Genomic DNA, 24055 nt, shown 5'->3' with positions numbered 1-24055 from the left:
CACAGGGATGCGTCGGACACAGTGTCGTACACGTAAGCAGCATTTGTTATGGGAAAGGCTGTAGGGAAGGATGGAGGGGAGGTGCTAAAGAAAAGGAGGGAGGGAGAAAGTAAAGAAACAGGGGAAAGAGGAGGAGAGAAAGGCCTAGTTGTCGACGTCCAGTAACTCACATTCTACTTATGGCAATAGGGCAACTAGAAAAATGATGGCTAAAACTCAGCGATAAGTGCGCAGTCCCCAGAAAGAAGTTAAAAAGGGTGTTGAGGGAGTTGCAGGCGGGCTCGGGATAGAGGAGACTGGGGGCCAAGGTGAGTGGACCTGGCTGACTTGTCTGGCCTGGAGGAAACTCTTGCCCAGAGGGTCCCTACCGGTCCCTGACCTCCATGGGAGCCCATGTGGGCCTGGCAGCCTTGGACAGCCAGGGCTGCCCTGCGGTTCCTGGGAGCCCACCAGTCCCAGTCCCTAGGTATCCAGGGTGGTCCTGGGAGTCTTCATGGCCAGGGTATCCCTGATGTCCTGGGGGTTCTGGAAACCACTGGCAGCCAGGGGGACCAGGAGACCTAATTCCATCCTATATGTGGAAGGAGAGGCAGGAGGGGTGGAGGTGAACCACAGAAGGGGAGTGTATGTATTTGGGGTGAGGGACTTTTGTAGGGGAAGGCAATGGGGCCAAGCCAGGAGCCCTGATGGGAGTAGAAAGTTATCAGAGGGTTAGAAATTTTGGTCCCAACCCTGACCTCGGAGGAGAGAAGGGCCAGAGGTTGAGTTCAATCACCAATGGCCGATGATTTAATCAATCATGCTCATGTAATGAAGCCTCCATAAAAACCCAAAAGGTTGGGATTTGGAGAGCTCCTGCATCAGCGAACACTCAGAGTGCTAAGAGAGTGGCTGGGTAGGAGAAGCTCCACCCACCTTTCCCCATATCTTGCCCTATGTCTCTCTTCCATCTGGCTGTTCCTGAGTTATATCCTTTTATAATAAACCAGTAATCTAGTAAGTAAAATGTTTCTCTGAGTTCTGTGAGGTGCCCCAACAAATTAATCGAACCCAAGGCGGGGGGTCATTGGAACTTCTTATATATAGCTGGTCAGTCAGAAGCCCAGGTGACAACCTGAGCTTGCGATTGGCATCTAAAGGTGGTGGTGGTGGGGCGGTATTGTAGGACTGAGCCCTTAACCTGTGGGATCTGATGCCATCTCCAGGTAGACAGTGAGAATTGAGTTAAATTGTAGGACACCAAGCTAGCGTTGTAGATGTCTTGATGGTGTTGGAAAACCCACACATCAGAATAGGTGTCAGAATTGCAGGGGGCATTAGGGTGGGACCCTGAAAGGGAGGAGTAGGATGGGGTGTGGTGCTGTGTACCTCTACCCGCAGCCATCTGTCTCTCTGGCCATCGCATCTCTTTGGGCTCCAGGCCCTTCCCTCCCTCTCCTAATGCATACTTGCTTGTTTGTTTGCAGGTGGGGGGAGCCTGAGTAGAGGCTGAATGTCAGTGTGATTTGACAAAACATTGAGCTACTAATTTGTAACTTGTGTTCTGGGATATACGTCCTTTCACTTATATGGATAGCCTCATTTGATACTCCTGATAGCCCTACAGAGTGAATTAGGGACTGGCATCCCCATTTTACAGATGAGGAAACTGAGGACCATCATGGTGAAGAGACAAGCCCACAGTGCACCGTTAATCAGGGCACAGCTGGGATTTGAACCCCTAGCTCTGACTGCAAGAGCTCTCTGACCTGTAGCTTGTGCACCCCAACCTGAGGGCAAAGCTCATCTCCATTACTGGCTGTCTGGTTTTCCCCTAGCTTTGGGCCCAGCTTCTGCTGCTCTTTAGATCATCATGACTGGGTGGGGGTGAGGAACAGACTGCACAGATATTGAGGATTACTGGCTCCAAATATCAAGCCTCTGGGAACAGTGAGGGCTGAGGGGTGAGAGTAGGAGGAACACAGGCTTTAGGAGAGAAGAGGATGGGGGTCATGTGAAAGAGGGGATGTGGCGGGGGTGCCAGGTGGAACTCTATCATCCCCCAAAAGGATTTAAATCACGTTTAGTTCCATGAGACCTTAATCCAGTCTTTTGACTACCTGGAGCCCCATCTATAAAATGGGTTTATAGGGTTACCATGGTGATCAATCATCATCATGGCTAATACGTATCTGTGCCGGGCACTGCGCTGACTGCTTTACATAGATAGTCTCTGTAGGTTCTCGCACAGCTCTCTATCAGGCTGGGCTGGCGTTATTCCTCTTTTACAACAGAGAGCATTTAAGGATAAGAGGGAGGATGTCATTTGGCTAAAGTCACAGGTCTAGGAAATGGCAAATCCAGAATTCAGTGCAGGCGCTTTGGTTTCAGGCTCTTCACCTCACTAACCTGGCTGGTCATGGCTAATAACTAACACTCATTGGACACTTAATAAGGAGCAGGCATCACTGTAAGCATTTTACACAGATTCATTCATTTAATCACTATAGCCGCCCTCTGTAACATGATGGGTGATTAATATGAAGGATGAGGGCACCCAGGCACAGAGAGATGTGCTAATTTATTCTAAATCTACTGCCAGAAATCCAGTCCAGGCAGGATGACTTGAGAGCTAGGGCTCTTTAAAAAAATAAACAAAAAATTTTTTCTTGGGGCTTCCCTGGTGGCGCAGTGGTTGAGAGTCCGCCTGCCGATGCAGGGGACGCGGGTTCGTGCCCCGGACCGGGAGGATCCCGCATGCCGCGGAGCGGCTGGGCCCGTGAGCCATGGCCGCTGAGCCTGCGCGTCCGGAGCCTGTGCTCCGCAACGGGAGAGGCCACAACAGTGAGAGGCCCGCGTACCGCAAACAAAACAAAACAAAACAAAACAAAAAACCCCCCCAAAAACCCCATAAGGGTTAATCATACAGATCCTGGAGCCAGACTGCCTGGGCTCACATCCCTGATTTTCCACATACTTGTTGGGTGACCTTGAGTAAGTTACATACCTCTCTGTGCCTCACTTTCCCGCTTAAAAAGTGGATAATGATAGTGACTACTTCATGAGGTTGTTGTGAAGGGGACATAGTGAAGCACTTAGAACACGTCCAGTGTATGGTCCATGCTCATTAAATGTTACCCTTCGTTATTATGTACATTTTGCCTTCTCCATCCTATGACATGCTCCCTGGGGCAAGCCCATCAGATCGGGGGTTCCCTGAGGACAGGACGGTGTCTTTCCCTTGGGAATGGAGCTCTTTTTCTTATTGATTATCTAAGAAGCCCAGCTGGAGCCCAGTAGACATTTGATACTGAGCTAACAAGGGAGCTAGTGAGACTCTTTCTAAGCAACAAGCCAGTGAGGCTGTGGGGTGGAAGAGGCTGAAGGGAGCGAGGCTTTTCACCCCTCCATTAGGAGCATCTTCCTGGCCCCCCTGGGTGTCCAGGAGGTGAGGGACAGACAGGGATGCTGAGGGGGAGGAAGAGTTTCTTTTACCTGTACAGCCCTGGGCTGGGGAAGACCACAGAGAAGGAGAACCAGGTTTCTGCCTCTGGGGGGCTCCCTGTCGTCAAATAGGCAGCAGTCAGGTGGAGAAAACCAACACGCAGCATCTGCTTCTCATTCCTCGGGTTCCAAAGCCCTTTCTCTTCCACTATCTCACTTTTTCTTGCAATCGTCCTGTGGGGCAAGCCCAGTTATTAGCTCTAGCTCTCTCTCTCTCTCTCTCTCTCTCTCTCTCTCTCTCTCTCTCTCTCATTTATTTATTTATTTTGCGGTATGCGGGCCTCTCACTGTTGTGGCCTCTCCCGTTGTGGAGCACAGGCTCCGGACGCGCAGGCTCAGCAGCCATGGCTCACGGGCCCAGCCGCTCCGCGGCATGTGGGATCCTCCCGGACCGGGGCACGAACCCGTGTCCCCTGCATCGGCAGGCGGACTCTCAACCACTGCGCCACCAGGGAAGCCCTCTCTCTCTCTCTTTTAGCAAAGGATGGAAATGACCCTTCAAGACATTAAGTGTGCGTCCAAAGCCACAAAACTCTTTTTTTTTTAAATTGAAGTATAGTTAATTTACAATGTTATGTTAGTTTCTAGTGTAACAAAGCTCTTAAGTGGCTGTGCTGCAACTCGAACCCAGGTCCAGTGACTCCAAATCCCATGCCCTTTATATATAGCCTCTCCCAGACACCAGCAGGCCAGAGAAGGAGGAGATACTAAACCCAGTCCACTGGGAACTTCTGGTCTGGTCGGGGACACACAGATCCTGCCACCGGGGGATCTCCAGCCACGTGGAGAAGTTAGTTTCCACCAGGGAGGGGCAGGAGGGAGCAAACATTTGGTGCCTACTGTTTGCTGGGTACTGCACGGGCCACTCTTTCTCTCTCTTCCCTCCCCACCCGTCTTTCTTTCTTACCATTTTCCAGGTAAGGACAGGAATAAAGACACAGACGTAGAGAATGGACTTGAGGACACAGGGAGCGGGAAGGGTAAGCTGGGACGAAGTGAGACAGTGACATGGACTTACATACACTACCAAATGTAAGACAGATAGCTAGTGGGAAGCAGCCGTGTAGCACAGGGAGATCAGCTCAGTGCTTTGTGACCACCTACAGGGGTGGGATAGGGAGGGTGGGAGGGAGATGCCAGAGGGAGGAGATATGGGGATTTATGTATATGTATAGCTGATTCATTTTGTTATACAGCAGAAACTAACACACCATTGTAAAGCAATGATACTCCAATAAAGATGTTAAAAAAAAGAAAAAAAAGAAAAAAAAAAAAAGTGAAGCTCAGTGAAGCTCAGAGAGTAACTGGTTTCAGGTTCCCCGGTGACCTTGGTGGCAAAACTGGGATAGAATCCAGGTTAGCCTGATGCTACCTGTGTTTGCTCCTCTAGCATGGAAGACCGTTGGCTCAAGGGTCACCTCCTCCATGAAGTCTTTCCACGCCCTGGATGTCGAACTGACCATTTGTGCCTCTGGCCCACCCTGCCCCCTATAAACACCTCCAGGGCACCTGCACTTATTTTATTCATATGTCTGTCTCCCCTCACTAGGCAGTAAGCTCCCTGAGGGCGGACAGTGGTCTCGGCCGTGTCTGGATCCCCTGGATGTAGCACAAAGCCTGCACACAACAGGTGCTCAGTAAAGGTGGGTTGCATGAATGGTGGGGAGGCCTCCTCGTGTTCATTTTCCTGCCTCCCAGGAATTATCCTAGATGGTGATGGGGGTGAGCCCGAGGATGGGTTGGGGGGGCTGCTGGGGTAGGAGTTTGGGCATCTGTCTCACCTGGAAACCTGTCCAGATTTCCTGCACTCACCCGCATTCATGCTTCATCGCCAGCTCTGCCCTCCTTCCTCCATGTCCCAGTACCTTTATCCCTCCCAGGTGTGCGGTCTAGAAGACAAGTCTGGCATTGGGATCAGAACTATTCTTCCTGGTCCCATTTTATTCTCACAAGAGCTTCAAAAGCTAGGCTAGGTGGAGATGACCTACCTCCATTGCAGTTAGGGACATTCGAGCTCCAAGGGCTGGTGTCCAAGTTCACACCATAAGTTTGTGGCAGAACTGGGTCCAGTGATGGCGAAGGATGGGGAGGGGGCTGGGGGCAGTTTTCTGAATCAGGGACAGGCCAGGCTTCCCCCAGGGACTTGAGGATCCTGGTTCTCTTTACCCTTCTCCAAGGCAGATGGGGGCAGAAGAGACCCCAGTAGTCCGTGAGATGGCGCGGAGAGAATCCCAGAATCTTGTCCTCGGCCGCGACTCTCCAGCCCGTCTGCAGTCCTTATGGCTGCCAGTAGGTGCCGTCAGTTTGCAACTTTTGGTTCTGCCCCGGCAGGTCCAGCTTCTAGCCCCTCTTTCTCCTCTCAACCTGGACAGTCTGTACTTGCAGAAAGTAGGAGAGGGCCCAATCCCTGTGAGATTGAAAAACCCCTGCCCTGGGAGAGGAAGCGGGAAGAGGGTCTCTGATCTGCACTTCAGCTTGGCTGCCCTGCAGCTTTCTAGGCCAAGCCAAAAAAATCCACAGTAGGTCACCAGGTATGCCTGGACAGGCGCCCTTACTCTGAAATCAGCTCCAGGATAGCAGAAAGTTTTGTGAGGGAGGATGGGTAAACCCTGGGGGGACCTGAGAGACCACCTAGGAGAGGAGTCCCTTCTCCACATGCTACTCTAGAATCCCTCCCAATCCCAGCAAGACTGAGGCAAAGGGTAGGGGATATAGGCACCAACAGGATCTCACAGAGGGCCTAGCCACCCCTGACACTAGCCCAAACAGCACTGCTAGGTGAATTAGAAAAAGGCACCCCTTTCTCAAAACCCTTGAGTGCCATCTGCTGGAAAACAGTCACAACAGCTATACAAGTCTACAATGACTACCAGAGAAATGGCGCCCCCTGGAGTTGTGCAATGCGCAATTTGCACTTGAGAGTGGCAATATATATTGCCACAATATATATTGCCTCAGCTTATATCCCTCTGGGAGTGGGTCTGGGCAGTAGAAGCAAACACCCAGGAAGGAGCAAGCGTCTTGGCACCTCCCTCTCCGGGTGCGAGTTCTGTGGATGCCATCCTGTGTAAGGCAGAGGGGACAGGGGCCCAAATGAACCCTGGGGAGATTGGGGGCAGGGGCAGGTTGGAAGGGGCGAGTGGGGAGAGAGCCTATCAACCTCTTAGGGCCATTAGGCCCTTCTGGGCCCCCTTTCCCCTCCTCACCAGACTTGGGCTCCAGCGGCTGAGACTGGAAGCACTGGAGTGGGGTGGGAAGGACTCTGGCCAGGGAGACTGAATCCCCGGAGCTGGGAGTCCGGGCTAGGAGGTCGCCGCGCTCTCAGTGCGGGGGGGCTGCGGGGCCATCTCAGTGGGGTCCGGGGAGAATCCTCCAAGGTCGGGGGAGGGGGCCACGGAGCCGCCCCTTCGCTTTCGTTCGCCCTTCGCTGCCCTCCCGGGCTCCGGTTCAGAAGCGCTCTCGGCGCCTGCCGTGGCTTCCAAACTGCGCCGCTTTCTCCTGCGGCAGAAAAGGACTTTCAGATGTAGTAGCGGCGGCGGCGGCGGCAGCAGCGACAGCAGCGACGACTTAGGACAGCGCCCCCTCCCCCTAACCGCCGCCTCTCCTTCTCCCTCTCCCTGGGCGCCCCCGTCCCCTCCCCCCCATTCCTCCCCTCCCCCCCATTCCCCCCACCCCCGGGAAGGCGCTGGGGGTGTGGCCAGGGGCCGGTATAAAGTCCGGGGGAGCCGGTCCCGGGCAGCAGCTCAGCCCCCTGCCCCCTACAGCCAGCCGCCTGGGCCGGGCCGAGGATGCGGCGCAGCGCCAGGCTCGCTCCCCTCCGGCCCGCTTGCTAACTTCCTCGGCTTCGTCCTTGTCCGCCAGCGGAGCCGCCCCGTGTCGCCGCGCCCTCTGGGTCGGGTCCTCCAGGCGCGCCGGGCGCTGCCTCTGTGTCCCCCGCTGTCCGCCCGTGCCCCGTCCTCGCCCGGTCATGCTGCCCCTGTGCCTCGTGGCCGCGCTGCTGCTGGCCGCCGGGCCCGGGCCGAGCCTGGGCGACGAAGCCATCCACTGCCCGCCCTGCTCCGAGGAGAAGCTGGCGCGCTGCCGCCCCCCCGTGGGCTGCGAGGAGCTGGTGCGAGAGCCGGGCTGCGGCTGTTGCGCCACTTGCGCCCTGGGCAAGGGGATGCCCTGCGGGGTGTATACCCCCCGCTGCGGCTCCGGCCTGCGCTGCTACCCGCCCCGGGGCGTGGAGAAGCCCCTGCACACGCTGGTGCACGGGCAAGGCGTGTGTATGGAACTGGCAGAGATCGAGGCTATCCAGGAAAGCCTGCAGCCCTCTGGTAAGGTGCCCCATCCCTTGCACGCCCTCCCTGGGGTCCTCCCCTCCCAGAAGCCCCTTCCCCATTCGGGCTGGCCCGAAAGACTCTTGAAAATCCCCTGTGAGCTGAGCAGAAGGCAGGTATGTGGCAGGGCCCGACTGGCACGGGACAGGGTCAGCCAAGGAAACTGCTCTCAAGTCCCTAGCAGCCTGTTGCCACCATCAGGGAGGACTCTGTCCCACCCCTCCATCTCAAGGGTGCCTATTTGGGAAGAGACGTCTCAAGGGTAGTCCTGGCTGCTGGAGCAAGAGTGGAAAATTAAGTGACCTGGTCCAGCCCACAGCCTGCAAGTGAGCAGTCTAGGGCCAGATACCTGGAGGATGGGGTTGGTGGCAGTGGAGGCTTTCTGTTCCTGATCCAGGGACCTCCCCTCACCCTGGACACAAGTGGAGGCCCCAGGGGTCTGAGAAGCCAGGGCTCGGGCTTTTGACATTGAGGTGGGGTGGGGTGGAGTGGGACATGTAAATTAGAGTGGCTTTGGTGGTGAGGGGCATCAGAGTGGCCCTTCCTCAAAGACCCAGGCCGGCTCACCTAGCTTTTTGAGAGGTATTGGGAAGACAGGGGTCTCTCTGGCAGGCCTGGGCACCTCCTCCTGCCCTGGTACACAGGCACCCTGCTCCTTTCTCCTGGCAGGTGCCATTTGAGGTGGCAGAAGAGAAGCAAGTCTTGGCTCCCAGCCCAGAGCTGCAGAAACCCTAACGGGACAGGCAGTAGAGAGGGGAGGGATGGGGTGGGGGGAGAGAGAGAGAGAGAAAGGGAGAGAGAGGTTTAGAAGGTCTCTTGCCCTAAACTCATTCTTACACTTCCTTTCTATTTCTCAGTGAGACTTTCAGTTTCTCCCTTGTAGTCTTTCTGTCTCTCTCCTTCTTTCTCTTATTCTTTTGTTCTTCCCTGCTGTGTCTCTCAACCTCTAGTTTCACTAACAACATTCTCAGATTCTCCTTTCCGAAATATCTCCTGCCCGTTATCAGTTTCTTTCTCTTTATCCTATTCCTTTTCCTGTTTTTGTTGCCCTGCTTTGCTCACTTTCATCTCAGGCTCTTTCCGTTGCTCATTCTCTTGACCCTGTCACCGTTTCTCTTTCTGTCTTTGTTCCTGTCTTTCTCTGTTGCTTTCAGAATCTCTCTGTCTGCCTTTCTCTACCTCTGTCTCTGTTTCTTGTTCCCTCTCCGACTCTGTTTTGCTCTCCCTGTGCCTCTGTCTGTTTCTGTCTCTTTTCCTGGTGCTTGAAGCTTCCATTGTTGCAGTCCGGATGCTGGGACTCCGGCCCCAAGCTTCCTGCCCTGGGTCCCAGACCGCTCCACTTCCTCAATCCTCTGCAGCTTGTTAGCCAGAGGAGAGCAGGATGCAGGGAAAACAGGAAGGAGGTGGACCCCAGGGGTCTGGGCCTCGGGCCTCTCTGCCCCTCCTGCCCCTGGGCAGCGAGAGATAGGTCAGCAGAAAACATTCTAGGAAAATGCCAGCCTGGCACCCGGCACATCTGGGAAGCGGGGGTGGGGGGGTTCTGGGGGTGTCAGTCGCTGATCCTGGGGCAGAGATGCCAGTGCTAGTGGGAGAGGAGGGGTACTGGTACAGGACCAGACTGGGAGTGAGGGCTGAGCCCTTGGGCTCCCCGGGTATAACGGGTTCCTTTTGCTTCGTATCTCCACCCTCTGCCGGCCAGCGGGTATCTGGCACCAGATTAGGATGGCTGGTGAGCTCCTCCTCTGTCACCAACTTGAAGGGGGGACAGAAGAGCCCTCAGTGGGTCTCGGGAACCCCTTCTTCCCTGGCTGGGTAGGAACACCCCATCCTGAAGTGGAAGAAACTGCTCCCCTAGGAGCTTTGGGGAGGCATGCCGTGAGCAGTTTGTGAGTGTCCTGTGAACATCGTGTACACCAGCCTCGAAAGGCAGCTTTAGGCCCCTTTTGGATTACAGGGCCCAAGGTCTCCTTGCCTTGGCTTCCACCCTTGCAGTGCAGGCAGATATCGGGAGAGGGAAAGGGGAGGTCTGGGGGGGCCCTGGGGAAACTAGGTACCTACTCAGCAAGCTGTGTCCATGCCCTCTTACCTCCCAGTCATCCCAGAAGTACCCCTGCCACGGCCCGGCCACACTGCACTGCGTGAAAGGCGCCCCCTAGAGTTGTGCCGTAGCCCTGCAGGGTGTCTGGTGAGACCAGGCGGCCAGGGCTCGGCCCCTCTCCCCGCTGTCCTCCTGAGCCTTCCACTGTCGATAGGCTACTGTCCCTCCTGCGTCCCAAAGCTTGGGTCTTCTTTTTTTTTTGCTGTACGCGGGCCTCTCACTGTTGTGGGCTCTCCTGTTGCGGAGCACAGGCTCCAGACGCGCAGGCTCAGCGGCCATGGCTCACGGGCCCAGCCGCTCTGCAGCATGTGGGATCTTCCCGGACCGGGGCACGAACCCGCGTCCCCTGCATCGGCAGGCGGACTCTCAACCACTGCGCCACCAGGGAAGCCCAAGGGCCTTCTTGCCTGGGGAATAGTTTGGCAGAGAGGTCAATCAGGCTCTTCTTCCTGCCTTTTCCTCTTGGCGCTGAGCTTCAGCAGGTGACTGGGGAGGGCAGTCACTCAGCGTGCCCCCTCCCTTGGCCTGCTATGGTCCAGAGGCCCACTCTTTGCTCCTGGGGCAGGTCTCCCCCATCCCTCTCCCGGCTACCCCCCTCTCCCGTGCCCTCTGCCGTGACCCCCTGTCCCAGCTTTCCAAGCCAGAAAAGGTTGTGGATTAACACAGCTCAGGCCACCAGAGGTGGGGGCGGGGTGGGACACGTGTGTCAGAAGTCCACAATCCTGATTCAGTGTACTGACCCTCGACTTGTGGAATCTGGGGGAGTGGACAGTGGGAAGATTAGCGTTTGGACTGGGGAGATCCTAAACTGTGCTCTGGGTCCCTCTGGGACAGGGTTAGGGAACATGCAGGCTGGGTTAATTTTTAGTCAACACAGCAAATATTGTCCCCCCTACTTCAGTACTGGGAATCCAGTCATGTCATGGGAACAGGGCCTTCCCAGAAATTCTGTGCCTTGGGGGAGGGGGGAAGGGGGAGCATGGCTGCTTAACATTTTTTCTTTAGTTTTGGCAAAGCCAGAATTATTGGTGCCTCGGGTATCAGGAGTCTTTCCATTTAAAGACATAGGAGCTGCAGAGATAAGTTCTTCTCCTTTCCTCTAGCCGGACTGCTTCACTTCCTCATCTGTAAAAAGGGGGGACAGTGGGACCTATCTTGCAGGGTGGGGGCATCTGGCATGGAGTAAGGGAGCAGTGATGAGGATGCTGATGAAGAGGAAACCGAATGGATTTAAGTTGAAGCTTAACTTCTCCTCTGATGCTGGGGCTCTGGGGGACAGTAGGGCAAGTGAGCAAAGCTGGGGGGACATGCAGAGGGGTGGAGGGGGTAGGGTGGAAGGGCCAGCTGTACTTCTCTGACTCTTCAGTCTGAGGCCCGCAGCATGGCCCAAGGGTGAGGGGGACACCGCTTGAGCCAGACCTCAAAGAAAGGCCTGGCACCCAGCATGGGTGGTCTTGGCTTCTCCAGCCAGAATGCAGGCGAAGAAGGAAAAGGCCTTTGTTGTAGGGCAGGTGGGTGACCCTCCAGACTGTGTCTGGTTGGCTGGGCCCACCTACCTCACAGCCTCACCCTGGGCGTCTTGAGGGGAGTGGGGGCTGGAGGTGAAGGGAAATCATGAGGATGAAATCAGGCAGCAGGAAAGAGGAAATCTTCTAGCTTTGACCATGAACTTTGCAGCCATCGGTGCCAAAGCTGTGAAACCTCTTCTTTCTCTGGGTGCCCGCCCTTCCTCTGTGGCTGGAGCAAAGACCAAGGTTTCCCCTGTGGCTGGATGTCGTTGGCTTAGCTCCAGCGGGGCAAGAGGAGGTGACCTGGCCTACCTCGGAAGCCCCGCCTCCCAAACAAGCCTTTCGGATGGATGTCGGGAGGTGCGACCTTTGGTGGGGGGCGGGCAGGTTTGACTCAGCTCCCGCCCAGAGGGGAACCCACCGGGATTGCGGTTTTTCCAGAGGGCACCACCTGGGTGTGGAGCACGAGAAAGATGGACATCCTGCATGAGCAGGGAAGTAGCAAGAATTTAGCCACTTTTAGACACGGGAAGGTGAACGTTTCTTTAGAGACTCAAGGCTATGACCCTCACCCTCTCAAGCCTAGTGCCTAGGGTGGATCCTGGGGTGGGGTCTCAGTCTGCCAGTTAGACAAGCCTGGGCAAGAAGAAGTTACAGATTAAGTGGAAAGTCAACAGCCGGGGCACAGTCAGTGTGCTCTGGCCAGGGCAGGGTCAGGGCGCCTGGGTGCATGTGGGTGTGCACGCGTGGACCCGTGTGTGTCTGGACACGTGATTGTTTGTGTATGTGTGTGATCCTTGAGTCCCAGCCTGTGTCTGAGCTGGCAGATAGGGACGTGGTCTTTGTACCCTGGCCCCTGAGAGAGGCAGCACGGAGCCGCTCTCCCTGCCTGCCGTGTCCTACTCTTAGGCTGAGACACAAGCTGCGGCTACGTGCGCTGGGTGGTGGAGAAACCAAGGTGGGGGAGGCCAGGCAGGCCGCCTGCTGATAGTGCCCCATGTGATGGGAGCCCTGCGGATACAAGAACATGAGCTATGTTTCCAAGCTCGCCCTATGCCCCGCGCGTCCCCGGGGTTCAGTGAGGGGACCCAGTTGTCCTCCTTCATGGCACTTCCTAAATTAAGGGATAATCATTCCAAATATCCTTGAATAATCCCCCGTGTAGCACAGGGAGATCAGCTCGGTGCTTTGTGTCCACCTAGAGGGGTGGGATAGGGAGGGTGGGAGGGAGACGCAAGAGGGAGGAGATATGGCGATATATGTTTATGTACAACTGATTCACTTTGTTATAGAGCAGAAACTAACACACCATTGTAAAGCAATTATACTCCAATAAAGATGTTAAAAAAAAAAATCACTCCCCCGAGTGTTTTTGTGAACTTGACTCATAGAAACACAATGTTGGAAAGTAGTCGAATTTCTACGGCAGATCTCTCCGGGTCCTTGAGACCTCTGCCACCCTGACGTGCCACGCCTCCAGGGCAGAACTCTACCTCCTGAGGCAGCCCCATGCATTAGAAAACTCTTCCTAGGGAACCTAAGAACATCTGGCCACTTACCAAGAGGGACAAGTGTCACTGTGCACAGCCGTGCTTTCCTTTATGGTCATGAAAGGAAAGCAAACTCGAAGAACGACAAAACCTTTCCGGTTGAAGGGGCCCCTCAAGGTAGTGTCATGGGTTGTGTCAAATGAGCCCCTGGGACCCTTCCAGCCTTTCCAGGTAGAATGGTGGCCCCTTTGTTCCAAGCTCGCTCCGCTTCTGTGGTTCCAAGACAACTCTCTCAATTCTCTTAGGTCTTCTATTTCCTTTCTCTCCAATCCCCAGCTCCAGCCTACACACCTGCAGTGCTGTGGCCCCATCCACTAGTCCTGGGGCTTTGGGCAAGGCGGACGCGGTGATGGCGGGGTGTGGTCACTGACCAGCCTGGGCCTTCTTAACCAGAAGTTTCCTTGGGAAGGTCTTCAGGGAAGAGCTTCGATCTCAGGTCTTCTCTCTGGTTCCTGCCTGGGGGCTTGGGGTCCATCTTCCTACGGCCCCCTTTGCACAATCCTGGTCTTCTGAACTTGATCTGCTCCTTCTTTTGCTGCCCACACCAGCTGGGAAGTCTTTGCTGTAGTGGCTTCTCCTTGGTTGACCTTCGGGAACTTGATCTTTTGGGACGGAAGTCCCCTCCAGACTGTTCTTCTTGGGATGTTAAATATGCAGAAGGAGAGATTATATCTATCTGCTCCATTTATTCCTTCCCTCTGTTGCTTTTTTTTCTAAGCCAGCCCTGCATCAGTGACAAAACCTCTTCCCATCCTCGGTGACTGAATTTTATAAATAACCTTTGGTGTGGAATCTTGACAAAGACTTTCTGGGGGTCTAGATTCCTCCTTGCCTGGTTTCCCTTTATCCACGTGCTTCCCCCTGGACCCCCAGAACTAGGAGAATAAAAAGAGAACTAACCCCCCAACTAACTTTGGCTCGGCAGAAAAATACCATTTAACCCAGAGGCAGCTCTGGGACTGCGGCCATGCATGGAGGAACCTGCTAACTCCTCAGGAAAAAAAACCCTGACGCAAACCAGATGTAACCTTCTGTCCTGCTGCCAACATCTGGAATGCTGGCAGGGGCTCTGCACTCAGGCCGGCAGCAAGTTGCCAAACCCGAGCATTTCAGAGGTGGCTCTGATTTGCAGAGGGATCTTGCGACCTCTTTCTCCAGCTCAGCCCTGTGTTCTGGTTTTGGCTGCCTGGATGGAGGAGCAGTGGTTACAATTCTGGGACTTCTGGATGGGGTTTTTCTTGAGTTCGGGTAGAGCCTTTAGGAGAGCCCAGGGAAAGCGTGGCGGTTCAGCCTCACCACCCCCCATCTCCACGTCCCCAGTGCCCTGGCTCTGGGCAACAGATGTGCACTTTGGATGGGGCCTGAAATGTAAGGATGGGAGACTTTGGGGTGGGGGTGCTGAAGGGATGTGTGAGGGTGTTCTCTTGGTCCTGGGGCCACACAGTGTCTCAGACACACGCACACACACACACTCTTTCACATGCAGGCATACACACCCACTCCCACTTCTCCTGTGCAGCCAATGGAGAGAGTTTGGGGGCCAGATTTCTCATCACTCATGGAAACTTTGATTCTGGCCATTTGGAAGAGGGTCAGCAGAGCCCACAGCCCTGGGGATCCCCTGGCTGCCTCAGCCAGATGCCGAAAAGAGCAGGAAAGGAGAGAGGAAGAAAGAGCAGACTGAGAGGGGGATGGTAGGAAGAGATGAATGGCAGGGGGAGGAGATTCGCTGTGGGGCCCCCTGCCTGCTTGAGACCTCCCTGCAGGGCCCGGGGGACCCTCCTGCTGTCTGGGCAGCTGCAGCTGGTGACTCATCTGAGGGCTGGACTGGGTGGAGTGAGGGACAGATCAAGGACTTCAAGAGGAATGTTCTCCTGGGGAGATCCTGGGGAGTGGGGAAGAAACCGGCGGCTGCTTTCATTTCTTCGCACCCCCCAGACCCCCTGCTCTTCATCCCTAAGAAGGAGAAAGCAGGTGGGAGGCTGGGTTGCTGTGCTGCCTTGTCCTTTCCCATCGCTGACCTTTCCCCATCTTGGCCTGATTGCAGACAAGGACGAGGGTGATCACCCCAATAACAGCTTCAGCCCCTGCAGCGCCCATGACCGCAGGTGCCTGCAGAAGCACTTCGCCAAAATTCGAGACCGGAGCACCAGTGGGGGCAAGATGAAGGTCATCGGGGTCCCTCGGGAGGAAGCCCGGCCTGTGGTGAGGACCTCTGACCAGATGCGCATGTGCATAGGCACACACACCATCACCGTCACCAGATCTGGACAATGACCATTCAGCAAACATTCTTTACATGTCTGCTGTGTGCAAGATGCACCTAGTGTGCATCATCAGGACCCAGAAAGTCCTCACTCCTCTTCTTGAAATTCCTTTCCCGCTCACCAGTTCTAGACATTGGGATAGCTCAAGTTATTGTTAAATACTGAGACACTTGCGTACTGGTGGGTGAACAGCAGTGGCCCCAAGCCTCCTGATGTTTCTTGGCCCTTCCCAGGGATTCCCCACCCCAGAGCTTCTCAGTAGCTAAAGGGTTCATGCTGGCCAGAGCAGGGAGCCTTGGGACCCTGCTCCAGGGTCTGGCTAATGTCCTTTCTGATGGGTGTTTCTGATGGATCCATGCCTGGGTCTTACAAGTTGTTAATTACATGATTTCATCCATCACTCCTGTTTAGAAATCATCCCCTTCCTGTCCTTCACCATAGATTTCCTTTCCCCACAATTTCCCTTCACATCATACCCCTCCTTTTTAGAAGCCCTTTGGCTCAAGATCCTCTCTTCAATGTCCCTCTGTTCTGCCCGCCAGTGTCCCCTGAGCCCGAGCTCCTCCTTTTACCTCGTTGGGCCCCGCTCAGCTTCCAGGCCTTAACCCTCCTTTCAGAGCCTGCAGTCCTGATTTGACCCCCAGCCCCGGTCCTCCTGCCTCTCTCCCTTCTGCTGAGCAGTTTCCTTCTCCCCCTCCTCCAGCCCCAGGGCTCCTGCCAGAGTGAGCTGCACCGGGCCCTGGAGCGGCTGGCCGCCTCACAGAGCCGCACCCACGAGGACCTCTACGTCATCCCCATCCCCAACTGCGACCGCAACGGCAACTTCCACCCCAAGCAGGTGGGTCTCCATCTCCGCCGACTTGGCCCGGCCTCAGCTCCAGGATGTCCAGGATGGAGGTCTCGGGAAGGGGGGAGCTCCTCAACCCAAACCTAACCCCTTGGACCCTCCCCAAACCCTCCCCCAGCCTCAGGACCTCAACTCATTTTGCCCACTCACTCATTTTGCAGATGAGGAGACTGAGGCCCAGGGAGGGGTAGAGGCCGGCCCGAAGTCACAGAGCGAGTTAAAGGCAGACCAGTGACCCTGCCTCCCCGTCCAGGCTTATTTCTATGACCTCTGTGGTCACCATCTGTGATGCAGACCTGGCACTCCTGCCAACCTCTGCCTCCCAACCCTCTCTCACTCCCCTTCCTCCATTCCTGTGAGTTCTCCTTTGTCCCTGGACGTCTGAGGTTTCCACATGTGGCTTGTGGGATCTTAGTTTCCTGGCCAGGGATCGAGCCCACGCCCTCGCAGTGAAAGCGTGAAGTCCTAACCACTGGACTGCCAGGGAACTCCTGATGTCTGAGGTTTCCTCTGGGAATGGAGGGGCTAGGTCTTGAAGAGTTGAGGAGGAAACTCAGCCTTCCCCTTCCCGCAAGCTGAGCCGCCCAGCCACCTGGGGTTCAGCCAGGCTGGAGGCGAAGCCAGACCTGACAGCTGGAGACGGGAACTTTGGGTGCAGCAGAGGAAGGAGAGGGCAGGAGACAAGACAGGAATGCAGAAACCTCTGTACCTCCTTACGCCCTTGGAACATGGGCTCCTCTGACAAGCCCCCAGGACGCTTGGGATTGGCGTGCTGGGTGTGGCCTGGATCTCCTCCAGCCCTTGTGGGTGTAGGTACACACGTCCTCCCATTCTGTGCTCTACAGATGAATCCACAAGGTGGACCACCACTCAGCCAGAAGAGGCCTAGCTAGGAGGAGAAAGGCTGCCCCCGAGTCTGCACACCCCAGGATGGCATGAGGAGGTTATGAAGAGGTGTGCAATGGAGGAGGACCACAAGGGTCTCCCCGCCAAACCTACGCCAAACCTCTCTCCAGCCTTTATCCCAATACCAATTTTATCCTTGTCCCAATTTTTCTTTTTCCTTTTTTTTGACCGCGCCATGTGGCTTGTGGGATCTCAGTTCCCCAACCTGGGCCCTCCGGCAGTGAAAGCAGAGTCCTAATCACTGGACCGCCAGGGAATTCCTCCTTGTCCCAATTTTTAAAAACTACCCCCCACCGACCCCTTTAAAAAAATCAGTAGACTTTATTTTTTAGAGCAGTTTTAAGTTTACAGAAAAACTGAGCAGGAAGTACAGGGTTCCCATCTACTTTCCCACCCCCAATCTCTCCTATTAACGTGAGTGTGGTACATTTGTTACAATTGAGGAACTAAAATTGATTATTAGTTATTAACTAAAGTCCATAGTTTACGTTAGGGCTTACTCTTTGTGTTATACATGTTTATGTGTTTCCTTCCCCCCAGTTTTTATCCCACTGAAAATTCTGACACTTGACCCTTTATCCTCAGGCCGGTTCTGACCCTTGAGACAACCTTCACTCCAACTCTAATCCTGACTCTGAAATACACCTTTACCCCTACTCTTCCTCCTCCCCCGTCTAATCCCGACCCAAACTTTAGCCCAACTGCTTTAATTGTTCTGACCTTGACCTCTATCTCTATCCCAATTCCATTTCTGACCTGGGCTCTAAGCCTCACCCCATTCAAGTTTTAGTCATAATCCCCAGTTCAACTGCAACTCTTATGCTGATCCTACCCTAACTTCAATGTGGATAATCACAATCTTAACCATAATCCTATTCTTAAAGTCCCAACACAATCAGAACCCAAACTAAAACACAATCAGAACACAAATTAAAAACTTCTCCAACCTGAACCCTAGCCTTTTAAGTCCACCTGCACCTTTCAACTCCATGGATCCAGTCTCCCCTCCAGGTAGGCTGCAGAACTTCCTCAGGACCCTGCCTTCTGGACCTTCTGGACCAAAACTGTCTGGACCTTTCCTTCTTGGCCAACTTTACTCCATTGAGCTCAGAGGACTCATGTTCAAGAAAGCCTCTGCCCTCAAGAGTCCATCTTGGAGCCACTGTCTGACTTGGGGGCTGGGCTGGGATCGGGGCCGGCTGCCTGAGATCTGACCTCTCACACCCTTGTCTTGGCAGTGCCACCCGGCCCTGGATGGGCAGCGCGGCAAGTGCTGGTGTGTGGACCGGAAGACGGGAGTGAAGCTTCCGGGGGGCCTGGAGCCGAAGGGGGAGCTGGACTGCCACCAGCTGGCTGACAGCTTCCGCGAGTGAGCCCTGTCAGCAGGCGGGGGGCTCACTGCCCCCTGCTGCCCCCTCCCCTGGAGGCTGCAGAGCTGACCTGGAGCCTGGGTCTGAGTCCTGGCCCTGCTTCTGGCCCAGAAGTTTCCCTTGGGGTGTGTTTGTGTGTATGCGTGTGTGTTTATGAGCGTGGGTGTGCCCTTGGGGTGAGCCGAAGCCTAGGGATGTCCTTCTTTGGGCTTAGATAGCCTGAGAGAGCCCTGGTATGTTTCCAAATTGATCCTGGATTCATTCAGCCCTTCAGCCGTCTATAAACACTTCTTGACCACATACTACATGTCAGCTCTAGTTTTCAGCCCTGCGGGCTCTTATTTTGACTCCCTCTGATTTAGACATGTGAGGCCACCTCCTATAAGGTGAGCACAAGTCTGTAGGAGAAGAAAAGTCCCAGTCCCATAATGAGGGGAGGAAAATAGACATGTACCTTGACCGTTGTCCCTCCCCTCAAACTAGTCAGAGGGTGGAGGCCATAGGGAAAGTGTGGGGTAGCAGATGACTCAGTGGTTAGGAGACCGACTGAGACCCAATTCCAAAGCTAAAGCCTGCCAGGCTCCCCTTTACTTCCTCCCCAGGTCCCTCCAGGGGGAAGGACCTGCAGGGACAAGCGCACCTTAGCTTGGTTGCCTGGCAACTGAGACCCTGCTTTGGGGGAGGGAAGAGGTCAGCGGAAGCCCTGCAGGACTGAGGGCTGGGGAGGTGGGGCCCATCTCTGAGCAGTCAGGGGAGGAGGAAGGAGTGCACAGCTGGACTGCATGTGCCTGGAGAAAGGAAATCACATGCCGGGAGGTGAGGGGCTTACCTGGGGTCCTGCTTCCTCCCCCACTTGTGGTCACAGCCAGGAAGTCACCAGGACGACTCCCTCCTTCAGTGGCTCACTGTGGCTCTGCCTTCCTCCCCACACCTCCTTCCCTGGACCTTCCTCCCCGATACTTCCCTACCCACTGGGCATTTTCTGGCTTGACTGGATGGAAAGAGACTTAGGAACCTACCAGTTGGCCATGATGTCTTGTCTTTTTTTTTTTTTTTTTTTTTTTTTTTTTTTTAACAAAACAGAACAAAACCAAAAAAACCGTAGACAATGGTGTTTGGTTGATTTATTTACAATTAAGAGACAGGGATGCACCAGGGGTGGGGAGAACTGTGTCTTACATGGTAAAAAGGACTGCAAAGGGTCAGCCACTTCACCCTCCTCTTCCTTGCAGCTTCTTCCTGGGGAGTCTCTCTGTCCCCAAAGTCTGTGCTGTCTGTGTTCAGACTCCTGGTGGGCCAGTAATGGCTTCTGAAGGGAGGCAGCAAGCTGGGCCAGCCCTGCTGGGCCAGAGCTATTTCTGGGATCAGCTGGTGTGTGAAGCGGGGGCATTTCCTAGGGCATCAGGCAGACTGGGTTTGCGTCTGGATTTGATTTATCGATTTAGTGAGGGGAGGTACTGCCCTGAAGCTAGGGAAAGGGGGTAAGCTCTCCAACACATTCCACAGCTCTGACTGCCTAGATTCCTGACTGGGGGTTGGGGCTGAGATTTGATTCTGAGGGGTTGGGAGTGGGGGTATCTTTGATCTTGCTGTCCTGGACTCACCAGGCTGTGGGCTCTCAGTGCCAGCCCCAGAATGTGTGCCCACGTGGTACCACTGGATTCCTGGTCATCTCCCAATGCTCCTTACCTCTCACCTTTGTGCTGTGTGTGCGTGTGTGTGTGTGTGTGTGTGTGTGTGTGTGATTGATCTCTTCAGGTACTCCCAGGCTTCTCGATTGCACTGGCCCCTGATGCACTGGCACCTGTGCCGTCTGAATCTTGACCCTGGCGCTGCAATCCTCATCTCTCTAACTCTGCCTTTGTGGCGGCATCCCACAGCCATCTAGTCTTCCTGAGGCACCACAAGCTGCTGCCAGCAGCAGGAGATAAAGAACAAAGTGACGCTCCTTCAGCTAGGGGGCCTGCTCTACATAGAGCCCCCTCCTTCTGGGGCTGAAGCCAAGGCATGCTGGGAGAGGAGGTTGAGTGTAGGCTGAAGATGAAGTTTTAGGTCCCTAAGCCAAATGTAGGGAGAGTATCTCTTTCCCTAAGCCATCTCTTTAAATTACCCTTTGTCTCCAGCCTCCCTTCCTAATGCTCTATTCTTGTATCCTCGGAATGGGTGGTAAGAGGTCCTTTTCTTTACATGTGCCTCCAAAAAAAACCTGGGTCTGCTTGGGAAGTAGCTGCCCGTGTGGCCTGGGATGTGCCTTTGTGATAGGTGTGTATTTATAATGTGTGTGTGTGCCTGAGTGTGCATATAGTGAAGTGACACCTGAAATGTGAGTGAGAGTGTGGGCTTTTACAGGGCGTGTGTACCTGGGCTGGGTGTGTGTAGATGTGATGCACATTCGTGTGGTGTGTCTGGGTGGGCTGTACGAATCTGAGTATGAATGGGTGTGATGTGAAGAGAGAGGGAGTGAAATTCACAGTGTATGTATGTACTTCCCTCCTCCACTCATTAGGTACCCTCAGTGCAGGGCTTGTAGGGAGATGTCTCGCACAAGAGAACAGAGGATGTGCACTTTGGGAGTGGGACTCCCACATCCCACAGAACGCCCCCCACCCCTGGTGCTTGCCCACACCATCTGGGAGCCAGGTCCTAGTTGTCAAAAAAGAAGGAAATAAAAGCAACTCTGGGGACTCCCCTGGCGGTCCAGTGGTGAAGGCTCTGCGCTTCCATGGCAGGGGGTGCGGGTTCGATCCCTGGTCGGGGAACTAAGATGCCACATTTTAATTTTGGCCATGTGACGGGGACAAAATAAAAGCAACTCCGTGTCTGTGTGGACACCCTCTACCACTGCCAGGCCAGAGGAAGTGAACTGCCCTGGGTAGTGTCACAGTGGGGGGAACCGGGCTCCAGAGAGGAATAGCTGGTCTAGTTTGTACCTAAGCCCTCCCGTGGCCTCCAAATACCCTTGAATGGTCACTCTAGTTGCCACAGGGGCATCAGCATCCTGGCAGAGGTGGAAGGGAGGAGGAGGCAAGGACCAAACTCTTGTGTCCTGGTGGGGCCACCATACCTAGAATAACTTTAATTTTTAATTTATTATTTTTTTAAAGTTTTTTTTGACGTGGACCATTTTTTAAAGTCTTTATTGAGTTCGTTACAATATTGCTTCTGTTTTATGCTTTGGTTTTTTGGCCCCGAGGCATGCGGGATCCTAGCTCCCCAACCAGGGATTGAACCCGCAACCCCTGCATTGGAAGGCGAAGTCTTAATCACTGGACCACCAAGGAAGTCCCCTAGAATAACTTTAAACCAAAGTCCTTGAGTGGTCTGTCCTGCCTCCCTAAGAAACGTCATTCCTCCCACTGTGGTTTGGAGCAGGGGGATGGGGGACCCCCTAGCCCATTGGTGCTGACTGGCACCAGGCATTCATTCGGTTTCCATCTCCCAGCTCCCCAGTGGAGATCAAGACCTGATGTCTGGCTGAGGGGTGGAGGCTGGGTTTTCCATTGTCAAGAAGACCAGGTGGGAGTAGAGAGAAACAAAATGGAGACTTGGATTGATTCCAGTACTGGATTCAGGTGGGGGAGTCTCTGGAGAGCTGGCCAAGCCTTCTGGCCCTTCTCCTATTGGGGACCTGAGGGTCCAGACACAGCCATTCCTTCAACCCCTCAGGAAAGGGCTGCTTGTTCTAACCCCTCTGCCCTCTGGGCCAGATTCCACCACTAAGTTACTCCAGGAATGTTATGAGGCATGCAGGACTTGGGGCTCCTGCTCAGGGGTCCCCCTTCCTGGGGGGATCTGGCTGTGTGGTAAATGACCCTGAAATATTCCCAGCCAGAGAAACTCCCCCTGCATTCCAGACCCCTATGGCAATGTCACCTCTGACCTCGAAAGAGAAAGTCAAGATGATGTGGTTGGATGGAGCTGGGAGGCACTGGCAGCTGGGATGCTGGGTTGTCCTAGGGAAGAGGGGAGGAAAGGGGCGCTTTGTGAGTCTGGGGAGAGGGTCAAGGAGGAGGAAGCATATTCAAGGGGGAGGAGGGAGTTAACGGGGAGCAATGAGTGGAGGAGGGGCAATGGAACGGACCTCGGGGCACACACATGCGCATGCGCGGGGGAGCAGACACCACGCCAGCCAGCGTGGTGCCTAATTAGATCCTAACTGTAGAGTAACCTGTCCCCTCTATGTCTGAGGCTCCAGAGGTTGGGGAGGCTTGGGGTCAGGGAGTAGAAGTGGGGGTGCTGTAGATAATTAGAAACATACCCTAATGAGTGAGCAGGCGCCACCAGGACCACCTCTCCCCTCACTGTCCCCCTCCCTTCCCCAGGTCCCCAACCCCCTTCTCCGTGACCTGGACAATTCCAGCCAGGCAAGGGGAGGGGCTGGTGGAGCCTGGGAGTGGAAACCCGGTGGGATTGGCTTCCTGGACCCTTACACAGTCTCTAAAGTGCAAACAACATATTTTTGCCATGCAGTGGTATTTAATTACACATAAAAACAGAGCCATTAAACTGAAATTAAACCCTTGTTGGAATCACTTAATTCAGGGCATGACAAATTGCTTTCAGTGGAGGTAGCAGTGAAGTCCCCTCAGGGAGAGATGGAGATTAGCGGCTTCCATAGCTGGCTGGGTCCCCTCTTTGTCTTGGCCCCCTGGCTGGCTCTAAATTCTGAGATTGGGGTCAGAACCTTCTAAAGACCACCCAAGCCAAGGGGAAGCCTCTAGGTTTGTTCAGGATGACAGGAATGGAGGGTTGGAGAATCACAGAATCATTGTTCAACCCAGTTTCAGACAACTCGGTCCATTTTATCCATGGGTACGTTGAGGCCCAGGGGCCCGTGTCATCCAGAGCCAGGAGAGAAACCTGGCACCAAGCCATGACCGGGGAGGCTGTTTTATCCTTCCACCCTGGGCCTGGAGACAGAGGTTGGGGCTGGGTGGGGGAGGGAAACCAGAGCAGGCCCTGGTCCAAGTCTGGAGGCAGGAGGGAAAACAAGATGGGTTCCTGGGGCTTGGGCTGCTGAGGCAACCTTGACTTTATGGAGGGCAGCCTAGTGCCCAGACTCTGGCTCAGACAGACCCGGTCACTGAACTACTTGGGTGAGGTTGGGCAGGTATGACCTTTCAATCCTGCGAGCCTCAGTTTTCCTATCTGTCAAATGGGGATGGTGATTCCTATCTATAGAGTTCCTGTGAGGGCCAGTGGGCAGAATGCCTGAATAGGGCTTGGGGCCAAGTCCAGTAAGTGGTTCTACTGGACTCCCTTCTCAGGACCTGTGGTCCCCATTTGTAATAAAATCCAGCTGGAACCTGGTGGTTTCTAGGGCTCCCTTGCTCTGTGTTTGAAGTCCTTTCTCCTCCCTCCAGGCCCCACCTTTCCTGCAGTTTCCCTTCTCTCCTCTGTGGTCTAGTTGTCTAACTAAGGGCAGAGGTCTGGGGTGTATGGTTAGACCACTGGGTAGGAAAAGGCAGGCCCAGGCCCCCTAAAGTTTTCCTGCCTCACCTAGTCTTCCAGTGGCTGTGTGTGAGGCCCCTCTGGGAGGCAAAAGGGGGCCACACTGTGGGGAGAGGTGTTGGGGGTGCACAGTGAGGTAGTGAGTTTGTGAGGTTGTGGTCTCCCTCCCCCGTGTGCCCTCCACAATCTGGGAACCTGCTCTCCTGATCGGAACCAGATGGGTCCGCTGTGGCCAGAGGCCTGTTTCGGCAGTCCA

The 24055-nt window shown here is 54.7% G+C and overlaps 2 protein-coding genes across 3 annotated transcripts; one reads left to right on the top strand and one right to left on the bottom strand.

Moving 5' to 3' along the window:
• Positions 1-462: 462 nt before the first annotated feature.
• On the bottom strand, positions 463-7150 carry LOC308607076 (uncharacterized protein; the record flags this gene model as incomplete). The annotated part of the gene is made up of 4 exons (XM_081218666.1): positions 5472-7150; positions 5296-5372; positions 3475-3657; positions 463-571 (listed from the first exon to the last, which is right to left on the bottom strand). The coding sequence occupies exons 1-4, from the start codon at positions 5490-5492 to the stop codon at positions 463-465; spliced, it is 390 nt and encodes a 129-aa protein (XP_081074792.1). The 5' UTR covers positions 5493-7150.
• A 52-nt stretch (positions 7151-7202) lies between these two features.
• On the top strand, positions 7203-19418 carry IGFBP4 (insulin like growth factor binding protein 4). Of its 2 annotated transcripts, none has more exons than XM_081220191.1 (4): positions 7203-7799; positions 15006-15163; positions 15929-16063; positions 18217-19418. In XM_081220191.1, exons 1-4 carry the CDS (start codon positions 7451-7453, stop codon positions 18349-18351), a joined length of 777 nt encoding a protein of 258 aa, XP_081076317.1. In that variant the 5' UTR covers positions 7203-7450; the 3' UTR covers positions 18352-19418. The 2 variants fall into 2 exon arrangements, with proteins under 2 accessions (XP_081076317.1, XP_081076318.1); XM_081220192.1 differs by lacking the exon at positions 18217-19418 and adding an exon at positions 16918-17123.
• The last annotated feature ends 4637 nt before the right edge of the window (positions 19419-24055 follow it).

The sequence above is a fragment of the Mesoplodon bidens genome, assembly GCF_964165515.1.
Source record: "Mesoplodon bidens genome assembly, chromosome: 19".
Taxonomy (NCBI): domain Eukaryota; kingdom Metazoa; phylum Chordata; class Mammalia; order Artiodactyla; family Ziphiidae; genus Mesoplodon; species Mesoplodon bidens.
The sequence above is the reverse complement of the archived record's forward strand: the minus strand, read 5'-3'. Positions and strand labels throughout refer to the sequence as shown.

Bases quoted from the DNA above. Each gene is read 5' to 3' on its own strand.
- IGFBP4 (XM_081220191.1), top strand. From the start codon at position 7,451: ATGCTGCCCCTGTGCCTCGTGGCCGCGCTGCTGCTGGCCGCCGGGCCC. The intron at 7,800-15,005 runs GTAAGGTGCCCC...GCCTGATTGCAG, and splicing joins GGAAAGCCTGCAGCCCTCTG to ACAAGGACGAGGGTGATCAC. The intron at 15,164-15,928 runs GTGAGGACCTCT...CCCCTCCTCCAG, and splicing joins GGGAGGAAGCCCGGCCTGTG to CCCCAGGGCTCCTGCCAGAG.